The sequence below is a fragment of the Podarcis filfolensis genome (assembly GCF_964270895.1).
Source record: "Podarcis filfolensis genome assembly, chromosome: 12".
NCBI classification, from domain to species: Eukaryota; Metazoa; Chordata; class Lepidosauria; order Squamata; family Lacertidae; genus Podarcis; species Podarcis filfolensis.
The window spans coordinates 27,387,487-27,401,237 of NC_139614.1; the positions used below are offsets into that span (position 1 = coordinate 27,387,487).

Genomic DNA, 13,751 nt, shown 5'->3' on the forward strand with positions numbered 1-13,751 from the left:
GGTTTTATAAACTCAAGTGTGTACCTATTTATTTGGATCATCATTTGTAAATAGAGGGGTTTTACTCAGAGTACACCCATTGGACCCATTTCAGTGGGTCTACTCAGAGTAAAAGTTAATTGAATTCAATCAATTATGAAAATTCAATTGCCAGAATGTCACAAATTTCCCACTTTATAAAAAAATGTAACATCAGTATTTGATCCTGGCCCATACTCATCAATGTGACCAACTTTAACATGAAATGACATGATACATTTTCACAAACCCTGCATCAGCTGATTTTTCAGATTTTGACAATTAACATACTTAAAATATGTGGGATTAATAAAACTGATTTCAGCTCATTTTGTAGAAAAGCTCTGAGAGGCAAGGGCCTGACCTGGGCAATATCCAATGCAGGTCATATTCATAGTAGACCCATTTAAATCAGTTGACTTAAATCCATTGGTTTCAATGAATCTCCTCTGATTACAACTTGTTGGATATCACCCATTATCAGTGGTTGTTGAAGCAGTTTGTTTTCCAGATGATGTTTTATGGATTTGCTACCTGTAGAATGGAAATGATCCAAACTCAGTTGGAACCCAAAGATGGATCTTTGTTCCATTAGACTGCAAGTACGGCTGAGCTCATGATGTTATTTAAATGTAAAAAGCAACTCAAAGAGAGAGGTTGCCGTACCAACAAAATAAACCCATTATGCAAATCTGTGGACCAAAACATTTAGTCTATCTAGTTAAGCCTTTTGGGGTCCTGACCTTCTCCTCCTTTAAAAACCAGTAAGAGTTAAAAGTGTGTAATATTGACTGAATTGCACTCCTTTCATTAAAAAACCCAAGATCTTGAATGTTTTCAGGTCTTTGATGCACTTGGTAGCAGTATGGGTTGTTAATAACATTTGCTGTGAAATTGTAGACAGTAGGCTCTATCTGCTGGAGATTCAGGTTCACTGCAAGCTGAGAGATAAGAGTCACCCCCCCCACACACACTCTTGTTCTGTTTGTAAAGTACATAACTTGCCTAAGGATGTCATGTGAAGCAGTTTATTTTCTGAAGATTTCATTCATATGGATCTAACTGTATTGTGTTCTTAGTGTGATCCTTTCTGTTATATTTCATTAAAATGTGTGGTGTGCATGTACATGAATGAGAGATGGATGGATGGATTTCTAAGGCCTGGTTTGCATGCCCTGTTAGACTACAGTTTAAAATAAACTGTGGTTTAATGTGCATGAGTTCTTGCCTCCTCCCACCTGACACATTGCCTGTGTCACGCAGGGGAAGAACAAACCAAAGTTTGGCTTGTGGTGTTGTCCGAACCTAGGCTGCTGGTTTGCTTCTCTCCAAATATAACATGAGTGGCAAGCCAAGGTTTGTTTTTGCCTTATGCTGCTTCTGACTTGTTTGTTTGTGGCTGCCTGTGTGGCCCACTAGGAGTGGGAGAGAAGCAAAGCACCTGTGCATGTTAAGCCAATGTTTACTTCATTTTACTTTACTTTACTAGGGTTTTAACATAGAATGCAAACCAGGCCTAAGACTGGTTCACAGAAACTGCTTTCCTTCTGCACACATGGACCCCAAGCTGTTGCCTGGTTATAGATTTATGGAACTCAAAGAACGTGTGTGCTAAGCACTCTCAGATACAACTGGCCCATGAAGCCATGTGATGACGCTACAAGGAACGTGGATATTGGCTATACCTGTAAATTACCCAGTTCACATGTGATGCATATAAATTCATTTTCTGTACAAAAATATGATTATTTTTTTAAAAAAAGAAATAAGCTATGAGGGGAAGTAAGATGCGTACAAGTCTCCAACTTACATATGATAGGTGATTGCAATGATTGATCACATCTGGTTTTTCAAGGGGAGGGCATAGGGTGGGGAAGGGAATTGACACTTCTAGTGAATATTTCCCCGGTTGGGCATTTGCTGTTTCATTATAGATTCTTGCTTTAAAAATATTAAATATTTAAATATTGCTGAAAACTGAGTTAAAATATATGTGGTTGCCCTCATTCAGAAAAAGATGATAGGTTGATTCAGGTGAAACCTTAAGTCAGGCTGTGGAAACTATGATCATTCAGGTGTATTGAACTACAGCTCCCTTCACATTTGCATACTGCAAATGATGGCAGTATGTGGGAGGATGGTAAATTCTTCCATTGGTTTTAGTATAGCTTAATTCTGTGTAGGGTTCTGGTCTATTGATGACGTAAATTAAAAATATGAGCTCATTGCTTTCTTACATAATGGTTTTAATATTTTCTTTCTCCTTAGTTATGTTTCGCTTGTATGACACAGATGGCAATGGTTTCCTGGATAGCTCGGTAATTTTATTAATTAATAGCAGCATTTGTTAATGTTGTAATGTGACAGAAACAGAAAATTTGTAAGAATTTGCAGGTGTTTGTGTTAAATACACAACAGATAGCTTCATCAAAATTGCAGCTGTAGAGTTTGATCCCAAATAAGCTGTTCCCGACTAAGCTGTTTGCACTTGTTGAGTCATAACTGATGTCAGTGGGAACTAAGTTTCGCTGAACAAATCACCAAAGTGATCTCACAAAACCACTGCTTTGTGAGGAAGTTCTTTCCACTTGCTAAACAATACCTTTTAGATTTAAGCCAGTGTAAGAAATCCATGTAAATGAAACAGGGATTTGTATAAGCAAGGCAAGAAAATAAACATTTTTTATAAAAAAAAAGTTTTCAAGTGGCAGGTTGGAATGAAGCACTTAAGTTGTATGTAGTTGTGCAGAAAAAAAATAATTATTTGCCTCCATGACTCCACAGAGACAGCCATGTTTATTTGCACAGTTTTTCCTGAGAGCAACAGTACATGATGTTACTGTTGGTATATAAAGCTCTCAACAGCTTGAAACTAGTTTACTTGAAGGATTACCTCACCCCATATATGCTTAGATCTGTGGAACTGGCTTTTAAACAAGAAATGGATCTTTCTGTGTGGTACCATCAATTCTTGCCAACCCTGCTTGATTCTGTAGTCCCTTTCTGCTTTCAGTCATGTTCCAGTACGAAAATTCTAAAATGTTATTATGTTATTTCAGCAAGATGAATTAATGTTTAATACTTGTTTTACCAAAACAAAAACAAAAACATTGTCAATTAAATTTTAAAATACCTGTTTAGTTTGTGTTAAAACAATTCAGTTAACTTCATTAAATTCAAGGAGAAATATGCATAAATTAACAAGCATTTTTGTAAGTATGTTTAACAAGGATCATGTATCTTGCTTTCATGCCTAGGAACTGGAAAACATTATTGCTCAGATGATGCACGTTGCAGAATATCTTGAATGGGATGTCACTGAACTCAGTCCAGTAAGCATTTCTTCAGGTCAATGATTTAATTAATAATGAAAGTATCTAAGGACTGTTTTGAATAATTTGATTTAAGGTTAATGTTTGGTTTGCTTGCTTATTTAGATCATTGCCATAGCACTTGTTATATAAAAAATATGTACATAAAACTAAAACAGCAACGCACATATTACATAATATTTATAATAAATTGTTATTTTTAAAAAGTCATTAAATACAAATTGCTAACGTATGCTGATATTAGTGTCTTATCACAATACACTTCTCCACTCAATGCCACTCATTCTCTTGACTCTTACCATGACTCCACCCACCCAACCACCCATCTCACAAGGTTCCCTGGAACCTTCTGACATCAACCTGGTCTCTAACTCAAGGCTTGCTATTATGGGTAGGCACCAAGGGAGATGGAGCTGCCTCAGGTTGACCACAGATGTTTCTCATTTAGCCACTCTGGATGCATCACATTTAGTTTTGAGTTTCCCATGAGGACCAAAGAATGGCAAATAGGACACTCTCTGCTCGCAGTCCTTTCTCTGACCTCTGCTTACCTCTCCTTCTCCAGCTGCTTTACTGTTATAGCAGAGTGGCTTGAAGTTAAACCTTTTGGCTTAATGTTGCCGCAGACAGCAAAGTAACGGGAACTTAATTCAGCATCATTTGTGACTGGAGAATAATAATAATAATAATAATAATATAATAATAATAATAATAATAATAATAATAATAAATTTTATTTATATCCCGCCCTCCCCAGCCGAAGCCGGGCTCAGGGCGGCTAACAACAATCAAATAATCAAACAATCAAATAAACCAACATTCTAAAAATATTTCATTATAAAAATTAATTAAAATCAAGTTGCTGGCAACCATTAAGCAAAATTCTGTGCAGGTTGCCAGAGGAGGGAGTCAGGCTGCACCCTGACCAAAGGCCTGGTGGAACAACTCTGTCTTGCAGGCCCTGCGGAAAGATGTCAGGTCCCGCAGGGCCCTAGTCTCTTGTGACAGAGCGTTCCACCAGATTGGAGCCGCAGCCGAGAAGGCCCTGGCTCTAGTTGAGGCCAGCCTAACCTCTCTGAGGCCTGGGACCTTCAGGATGTTTTTATTTGCAGACTGTAGGTTTCTTTGTGGGGCATACCAGGAGAGGCGGTCCCGTAGGTACGAGGGTCCTAGGCCGTATAGGGCTTTAAAGGTTAAAACCAGCACCTTAAACCTGATCCTGTACTCCACCGGGAGCCAGTGCAGCTGGTATAGTACCGGATGAATGTGGTCTCGCAGCGAAGACCCCATAAGGAGTCTCGCCGTGGCATTCTGCACCCGCTGGAGTTTCTGGGTCAGTCTCAAGGGCAGCCCCACGTAGAGCGAGTTACAATAATCCAGTCTGGAGGTGACCGTCGCATGGATCACAGTGGCTAGGTCAGGGTGAGTGAGAATGGTCCTGAGTGGTCGAAGCAGCAGCTTCTGCCAACTGCTGTCATATTAAATCGTGATAACAGTGTGGTGGTGTAGTGGTTAAGAGCAGTAGACTCATAATCTGGTGAACCGGGTTCGCATCCCCGCTCCTCCACATGCAGCTGCTGGGTGACCTTGGCCTAGTCACACTTCTTTGAAGTCTCTCAGCCTCACTCACCTCACAGAGTGTTTGTTGTGAGGGAGGAAGGGAAAGGAGAATGTTGGCTGCTTTGAGACTCCTTCGGGTAGTGATAAAGCAGGATATCAAATCCAAACTCCTCCTCCTCTTGTGTCACGGACAAAGGTTTACCCGATTTGAGCTCATAAAATAAGATGCAAGGTATTTTTTAAACGCACAAACCCTTTATCTCTGAACTTGACGAGTGCCTTCCGTTGCACTTAAGTTTTAGAATCTCTTGACGGAACGACTTCCTAGGGAGAAAACAAAATCCTTGCAAGGTCTGCTCAGTGAATAGGTACAGGAAGTGACTCATTAAGTGTGGCAGATAGGATTAAGTACAGGTATATTTTTGTATGCTTTCCAGTCTGTTTCCTTAACTACACCCTTTTTATACAATTGATAGTTAAACTGTAAAGAGCTGTGAATCAAAAGGGAAGAGGAAAATAATTATATTTAGATTTGAGTTCCTTTGTTCTATTACATAGTGATGGAGTGCAATGGTCATGGCTGTAAGGAAGAGTCTACTGGCAACTGGCTGAGCTAATGGAGTTGAGACCACACTATTCCACCTCTCCTTTAGATGCAGCCTGATGGAAAGGGATCATCCCCTTGGATCCACCAGTCAGACTGATCATTTTGTAGAGATCTGGTGCTCTCAGATGACAGCAGGCCAAAATTTTCACAAAAGCACACCTTAAATGTGTTGAGGTTTTATCTCCCCTTTTCCTTTCTTTTACTGTTATAAGTAAATTAGAAGTAAATTTACTTATATAAACAAATAAGACTGCAGTCTGGTTTTTTAAGTGCTTTTTTGAAACTTCCCTCTTTGCAAGTCAGAATTTCAGCGATAGAATTGAAGCAAGCACTACTGGGAGATGAAAATGGAGAAACAAAACAAAGCAAATATAGGTTAAGAAGCTATACTGTTCCATAGGTAAGGTAAAGGGACCCCTGACCATTAGGTCCAGTCATGACCGACTCTGGGGTTGCGGCGCTCATCTCGCTTTATTGGCCGAGGGAGCTGGCGTACAGCTTCCGGGTCATGTGGCCAGCATGACTAAGCTGCTTCTGGCGAACCAGAGCAGCGAACGGAAACGCCGTTTACCTTCCCGCCGGAGCGGTACCTATTTATCTACTTGCACTTTGACATGCTTTTGAACTGCTAGGTGGACAGGAGCAGGGACTGAGCAATGGGAGCTCACGCTGTTGGGGGATTTGAACCACTGACCTAGGCTCTGTGGTTTAACCCACAGTGCCACCTGCGTCCCATACTGTTCCATATTCCAATGTAAAATTGTCTCAGGTGAGAAAAAATGTTTTAGCTTTATGAGCTATGTCACTTTCTATTTCCATGTGTAGTAAGTGGTTCTCAGCTTTCATGCATTCTTCCTTGATGTCATTTACTTTAATATTCGGTTTCCTTCCTTTATTCTAACAGATTCTTCATGAGATGATGGAGGAAATTGACTATGACCATGATGGCACTGTTTCCTTGGAAGAATGGATCCAGGGAGGGATGACTACAATCCCACTCTTAGTGTTGCTTGGACTGGAGAGTGTAAGAGCCACCAAAAAGATAAATCAAAGGATGAATGAACCACAACCCATCATATCATTTCTCTTGTGTCAGTTGGTGTAAACCCAGCATATGATTGCTTTTTTTGTTTGGTTGTTTAGGCCAAAACCGTTAGTGGCACCTCTGAGAACTTTTTAAGGGACCTGGTATTCCTTTTATCCTGGAAATCTGGAAATAACACATGATAGGGTGGCTATAAAAATGAGAGTTCTACTCCCTCCCTCTTCTGTAGAGCATTAAAACAAATAATAGGATGCTTTGTATAGCAGCAGTCCATGCCTAACTGACAAGTGTTGTTGTGGGTTGGGTTTCATCACTCTTTCTGAAACACAATTTTATTGTTGTGAACTGCTTTGGAAGCTGAAATTGTGTCTGGATTTGGGAGTTTTCTTCTAGATGCAAACACTCATGAAGAATTGCCCAATCTGGATAGGGATTAGGACTGTAGCAAAGGGTTAAAACCTGCCTCCCCCATGCCATGGTTCTGGTGTCAATCATTCCCCGTGGGGGTTCTCTTTAATAGAAAAAAGGAAGAATGCAAAAGCCAGTCATGTGACTAATGTCTTTCTGGATTGCTTCCTGGGTCTCTTTCCTTGGCCCCTGAAGCTTCTTTTAGCCCCTCTCAATTTTTCTTTTAAAAATACTACCTTAAAGTGATGGCAATGCTTAACTTTGGAACCACTGGATGTATAAATTTAAAAAGTTGGCATTCTATAATTTCTATATAATCCATTAAAAAGTGCAGCTCTCTTACTGAATTAACAGCTTTTTTAGTCTGGAAAAACCATATAAGTACATGGAAGGAAATATTTTTAAGTGTCTTGTAGAAAAATGATGCTATTGTGAAATAATTATCCCTATCTTATTTTTCATTCACTTTCTTATTATTTCCCTTATTTATTTCATGCTCTTGCAGCTTCTCTGCAGGCATAGCTCTTATTGGGATAAATGGGAGATTTGTCTGCAGAGCAGCTGCAAAATTGACTAATAATAGTAATAATAATTATTATAATTGCATTTCTATGCCACCCTTAGTACTACAATTAGGTTGCTGAACAAAACATTTAAGATACAATGCAATTATATGGATTAATTAACTAGATCATATTTACATAATGCAACTATCAAAAGTTGTTTTCTTTAATGTGTTATTTATAAAAGTCATTAGAAACAAAATTCACAAAAACTTAATAATTAATTTCTTTTATACTAACCCAAGAAGCCTTTAATGCCTTCCAGTTTCAATAAACAAAGTGTGCAGTTCCCTTTTGATATCTTCAGCATTATGAAATATACTTATTCTTTAGTTAGATTGGCTTATACCAAGAGCTACAGCCCAGAGGTGGAGCATATGTTTTGCATGGGAAAGGTGTCAGATTCAGTTCCTAGCATACCCAGTTAGGTAGAGTTGCCATATTTCAAAAAGTAAAAACCAGGACACCCTGAAAGTTGTTGAGTGTTTTTTTTAAAGGAAGAGCCCAGTTTTTTGGCACTTTTTAAGGAAAACCCAAAGGTTGGTGAGCTTTTCTTTTTACAGAAACACATTTTTTTTTGTTGACTTGCCTAAGACCCAGGACAAAGCGCCGCCTTTCAGAAATTCCCCCTGGACATCAATTCCGCCTTTGAAACCCCTCTAATGTCCAGGAAAATCTGGACGTATGGCAGCCCTACAGTTAGGAATGGTAAGACTTCTGTTGAGAAGTCTGTGTAGATCAGGGATGGGGAACCTGTTGCCCTCAATTAATTTTGGGCTATAATTTTCATGAATTCCAGTGGTGGGAACTTGCAGCCCTGCAGATGTTCTTCAACTCCAATTTGCCCCAACCAGCATGGTCAGAGTTGATCTGAAGGGCCACATGGGTCTCCTCTCATTTGTGTAGTGCTATGATTCTCAGTTCTTCCCCCCTGTGATGGCTTGTGAATGCTCTTCACAAGAAATACTTCTGCTCACTCAGATATATATATATATATATATATATATATATATATATATATATATATTCTGGGAGTGGCTTATGCCGGCTCCTTCTCCAACAGAAAAGGCGGGGAAGTTTCACGTGATGCCTCTCCCCCCTCCTCTTTAACACTCTCCTTTCCCTTGCAGACGGAATAGGCATTGTTTCACTGTCTGTGCCAGAACTTCCTGTGTGGTGTTGAGGCTCTGGTTCAACATATGTGAGCCGTCCCGCCTCCTGGCTTTCCCCTCTTTCCTCAATTGCCACTTCCTGCCCCCCTTCCTCTGCCTTTCTCTGCTCCCCCCCCCCCGCATTCTCTGGCAATACCATGACATCACCCCCCTTTCTAAGACCCCCCCATCTGCATCACTCTCGCTCTCTTCTGAGGATTGAAACCCAAAAAAGTCTTCCTCTTCCTCAGAACCAGAACCAAACAGTAAAACAAAAAAGAAATGAAAAATTTGTCTTATACGATATTTTTATTCCAAATTCTTCTTTTTCAACTTCCTTCATCCTGTACATGGTTGTCAGGGCTGCCCAAGGTCCCAGCTCACAAAGGACCAACGCTGCTTCTTTGTTAAGTACAAAAGTCTTTATTGAAGTTCAGTTTCACTTCCAGAGCCGCAGCGCGCAGCTCTAAGTCTCAACTGTTAGACCGCTGATGCTCCGTCTGAGTCTCCTCCCCCCTGACACCAATTTAAGATTCTAGCCTTACTCCACCTCTTCCTCAGTTCCTTCCGCCTGGCCGTTGGGGTCTCGCCCTTTCTAGCCTCTTCTGACGCTGAGTCCCCTGAGCCTTCCCCCTCCCTCCGGCGGGCTTTAGGAGCTGGTTCCCCATCCGGGTCTCCTGCTGTCCCCCGCGCCTGCACATTTGAACTTGGCGCGCGCGCCCAGCCGGTAACTTTCCTCCTGACCGTTTCACTGCTGCTGTTGTCACTGCTTCCCCCTCTGGGGGGGCTAGCTGCAACTGACCTCCCCTCCGTTGGAGGCGTGGTCAGCCCTGACTCACTCTCTCTCCCCGCTGGAGGAGACGCTGGCCCTGACACATGTGACTCTTCCCCCCCACTACGCTCTGGTGGGGAAACTGGTCCCAATCACCCACTGCTGCTTTGGGGTTCCCCTCTGTCTCCTTGTTTCTGGTGCGTCCCCCCTGGGACCCTCCTTGCCCTGACCATAGGCGCCCCCTTCTGGGAATCTTCTGATTCGCTGGAGAAGCTCATGGAATCTCTCGGGCCACTGTCATACTCCCCTACGCTGCCCTCGGATTCTTCCCCTTCGCTCTCCATTTCCTCTCTCCCCAGTGCTCCTGCTCCTGAGTCCCTGACAACGGTTTTCTATTTTCTCCTTCTAAACTGTCTCTTTTTTGAGTTATTTTTACAATTTTTCCAAATTGTAATCTAAGAACCATCAATCTTCCTGCAGAAGTTAATCGAAACAAAACCAGGTATTTATTTGGGGGCACTCCTTTTAAAATATTCTCTACATTTCCCCATTCTTTCTGGAACTTTTGTTTGGGCCGTTCCCTAATTGCTTCCATCAATCTGGCCAGTTCAATATAATCTAATAATTTATCTGCCATTCCTTTTTTGTTGGTGTAATTTCCTTTTACCAATTTCTGGCAATTGGTATTCTAGCAGCCCTGTAGCATAGAGAAATATTTTTTTATTTTCTTTTGTAATATCTGTGTCTGTTATCACTAATAGGAAAGCTTCTGTTCTCTTTACAAACCTTTGTTTAAACATTTTCTTTAATTCTTCATAAACTATATCCCAGAAGCATTTGATTTTGTCACAGGTCTACCAAATATGTATGAGTGTCCTTTCCATTTTATTGCATCTCCAGCACAGGGCTGTTTTTATTTTATACATTTTTGCTATTTTGCCTGGTGTTAAATACCATCTATAAAACATCTTGATTAGGTTTTCCTTTAATGCCTCACAAGCCGTGAATTTCCAATTCTTTTTCCATAATTCCTCCCATGATGTTAAATTAATAGATTTTCCTATATCTATAGCCCACCCGATCATTACATCTTTGACCTGTTCTTCTTTGACTTCCCACTCCAATAATGTATCATAGGTTTTATAGATTATTTTAACCTTATTTTGTAACACTTTATCTAATCATGAGAGTTCTTTCAAGTTCAAGTTTTATTGCGGCAAAAGCCAGTAACACTAAACACCACAAGATCAAACAAAAAGAAATCAACAATAACATCAGAAAAGAAAAAGAAGAAGAAAAAAAAAGATTACACAAGGGAACTTCGCAGTGTGCCATTCAACAGAAGAGATTTACGCTTCCTGATTACTAAAGTGCAAAATTTGGCCACCTCATATGATATTGAGCCTGAGGAATCTTCCAGAAGGTATTTTCGTAGAATTTCGGGGGAGGATTCCAAATAATGTTGTAGGGGTATAAATTTTGATAAAAGCGGCAAAATAAGTTGAACTCGTTCTTCACTATAAAATTCGCAAAATAGAAGGATGTGTGTGACAGATTCTACCTTATTAGACATACAGGGGCAGAGACGCGCATGCATTGGTACCCGCGTGAATTTGCCGTACAGCACTGCTGAGGGCATTGTCTCAAAGCGGGCTCTAGAGAAAGCCCATCTATAAGCTTCGTTAGTGATGAACATGAGAGTTCTTTAGAGAAGTCTTTCTTCTTGTCTGCCCTAAACACTTCATGTAATTGATGGTATTGGATCCAAGCTGTTAGATGTTGTTTTATTTCCTCGTAGTTTTTTAATACCAATTTGTCCTCTTTCTCCTTTACTAAATCCTTATATGTGGCCCAATTTACTTCCATGTTTTTCTTTTTTATTGTTATTGTTATAACAATATAATTCTCAGTTCTCAACCTGAAGTATAGCTGGAGGGTATGGACCTCTAATGTTTTGCTGATGGGCACCACTCTGTCTTCAAAACAACCCCGTGGCATCTGCCTAAAGCTCCCCCTCCTGATTTTTTATTTTTTAACTTTGTGTTTGTGTTTGGCAGGGGGACATTGCCTACTTTCTGATCATGTTTTACTTCATGGGTGGGCAAACTAAGGCCCGGGGGCCGGATCCGGCCCAATCGCCTTCTAAATCTGGCCCCTGGATGGTCCGGGAATCAGCGTGTTTTCACATGAGTAGAATGTAAAATGCATTTCTAGGTTTATTTAAAATGCATCTCTGGGTTATTTCTGGGGCATAGGAATTTGTTCACCCCCCCCCAAAAAAAGATATACTCCGGCCCCCCACAAGGTCTGATGGACAGTGGACCGGCCCCCTGCTGAAAAAGTTTGCTGACCCCTGTTTTACTTGCTTCTTGCGGAGGTTATTTCTTTAGTGCCATTCAGAACCTCTCCCAATCTTTCTTCTGTGAAATGGGTTTTTTGTGGTGCCCATGACAGCTTCTTAGATTTCCCAAGTGCCCCGGAGCAAAAAGGCTGGAGACCTGAGATGTACGCCAATTATTTTATTAGTGTGCCTCCTCCTTCTCCTTGTTATTACTATTGTTAATTTATTATCTGCCCTTCTCCACATTGGTAACAGGTCATTTTTTCAGAAATGGCTCACCTTTGTCCCTGTTCACAATTTTTGAACTATGCATACTTTTTAAAAGAAAGGTATATACTATATATAGCTGGATGATTTCTACCCGCTTCACCTTACTCATGCCATTTTTCAGAGCTCTGACTCCTCCTCCTCCTCCTCCCTTGAAAACACATATAAAAATATATCAACATGAGATACAAAATCTCAGTTAAAACCAAAGCAATGTAATGAATACAACAGCACAAGAGACAGGAAACAAACAAGTGCAGAATGGGTCATGTGACAAGAAGGTTATGAAAAAACTAAATCAGTTTAATAACGCTTGTTGAAATATCCAAGTTGGTGTACAAAATGCATTACAGATGGTGCCAGCTTCATTTCATTAGGGAAAGAGTTCCCTTATGCCTGGTCCAACTGCACTAAATGCCTAATTTCTTGTTGAAGATGCCAGGCCTAGTCACACTCGCTTCAGCAGCAGATTGCAATGAGGGCAGGGGTGTGAGAAATAAGGCTGATTTTAAAATACTCTGTCCCCAGGTTCTTTAGGACCTTATGTGCTTAATAGTAAGACCCTGAAAATAGTTTGGTTGCATACCTTCAGCAAGTGCCGTTCTCCCAATGAAAGTGTTGTTGGTAGCTAACACCCGAAAAACAGGCTGCTGCAGAATTCTGCACCACGTTCACCTTCCAAACCAGTCTTGAAAGGCAATTCCACAGAACTGATTACAATAGCATATCTGTGAGGTAAAAAAAGGTAAAGGACCCCTGGACGGTTAAGTCCAATCAAGGGCGACTATGGGGTTACGGCGCTCATCTCGCTTTCAGGCCGAGGGAGCTGGCGTTTGTCCACAGACAGCTTTCTAGGTCATGTGGCCAGCATGACTAAACCGCTTTTGGTGCAACGGGACACCATGACAGAAACCAGAGCACACAGAAACACCCTTTACCTTCCTGCCACAGTGGTACCTATTTATTTACTTGCACTGGCATGCTTTTGAATGGCTACCTTGGCAGCTGACGTACCAGCCAAGGCTGGTTAAAGGCACTCCTTTGCCACTGAAGTCGCCTGAGCCTTGAGTGAAAAATTATCCTCCCTGCATCTCTGCTGGTCCTCTTCCTCCTCAAACAGCCATTCAGCCAGCCCTCACATCACTGTTGCTTTCTCTGTGTTGGTAAACTGACCCAGGAGCAGCAGTGGTGAGAAAGGGGACAAGCTCTCACTTTTGGCAACCCATCACTGCTGCCATCATGAAGTTGTTACAATAAGTGCCACACTTCAACAACAACAAAAAGAGGTGCCGGTATTGCATACTGTTGAGTACCCCCTGAAAAAAAAAAAAACACTGGTTCAAGCCATGCTTAAGGCGGCTTACAACATGAAAAAATACTTTATTCCACCATAACAAAAGTAGTCATAAACAATAAATAAAATATCAAAAAATCCACAACCAAACTGAACAATGTTCACATTAATCGTAAGATCTAAAATAAAGGTGCAAAAATAATATCAATAACAGCAACAATCCTCTGCCCAACAAAACTCTCTAAACAAATATTCGAGCCCAAAAATCTGTTCAGCTTTTGTAGCTGGAGTCAGTCAGGGCCCTACCCTCCCAGGCCAGGTGGAAAAACGGCTGCAAGGCAGGGAGCACGTCTTCCAGGACTCACAGCCAAAATGAATTGGTTTGGTAAAAAA

General features: G+C 41.0%; 1 protein-coding gene across 6 annotated transcripts in view; it reads left to right on the forward strand.

Annotated features, from left to right (window-relative positions):
• The window catches only part of DGKB (diacylglycerol kinase beta), a 248,765-nt gene that overhangs the window by 56,326 nt on the left and 178,688 nt on the right, over window positions 1–13,751 (forward strand). For all 6 annotated transcript variants that reach the window (XM_083578600.1, XM_083578602.1, XM_083578599.1 and 3 more), the window contains 3 exons: window positions 2,287–2,336; window positions 3,276–3,350; window positions 6,422–6,541. In XM_083578600.1, the coding sequence (XP_083434726.1) occupies window positions 2,287–2,336; window positions 3,276–3,350; window positions 6,422–6,541 (245 nt within the window). The remainder of the gene's footprint in view (window positions 1–2,286; window positions 2,337–3,275; window positions 3,351–6,421; window positions 6,542–13,751) is intronic.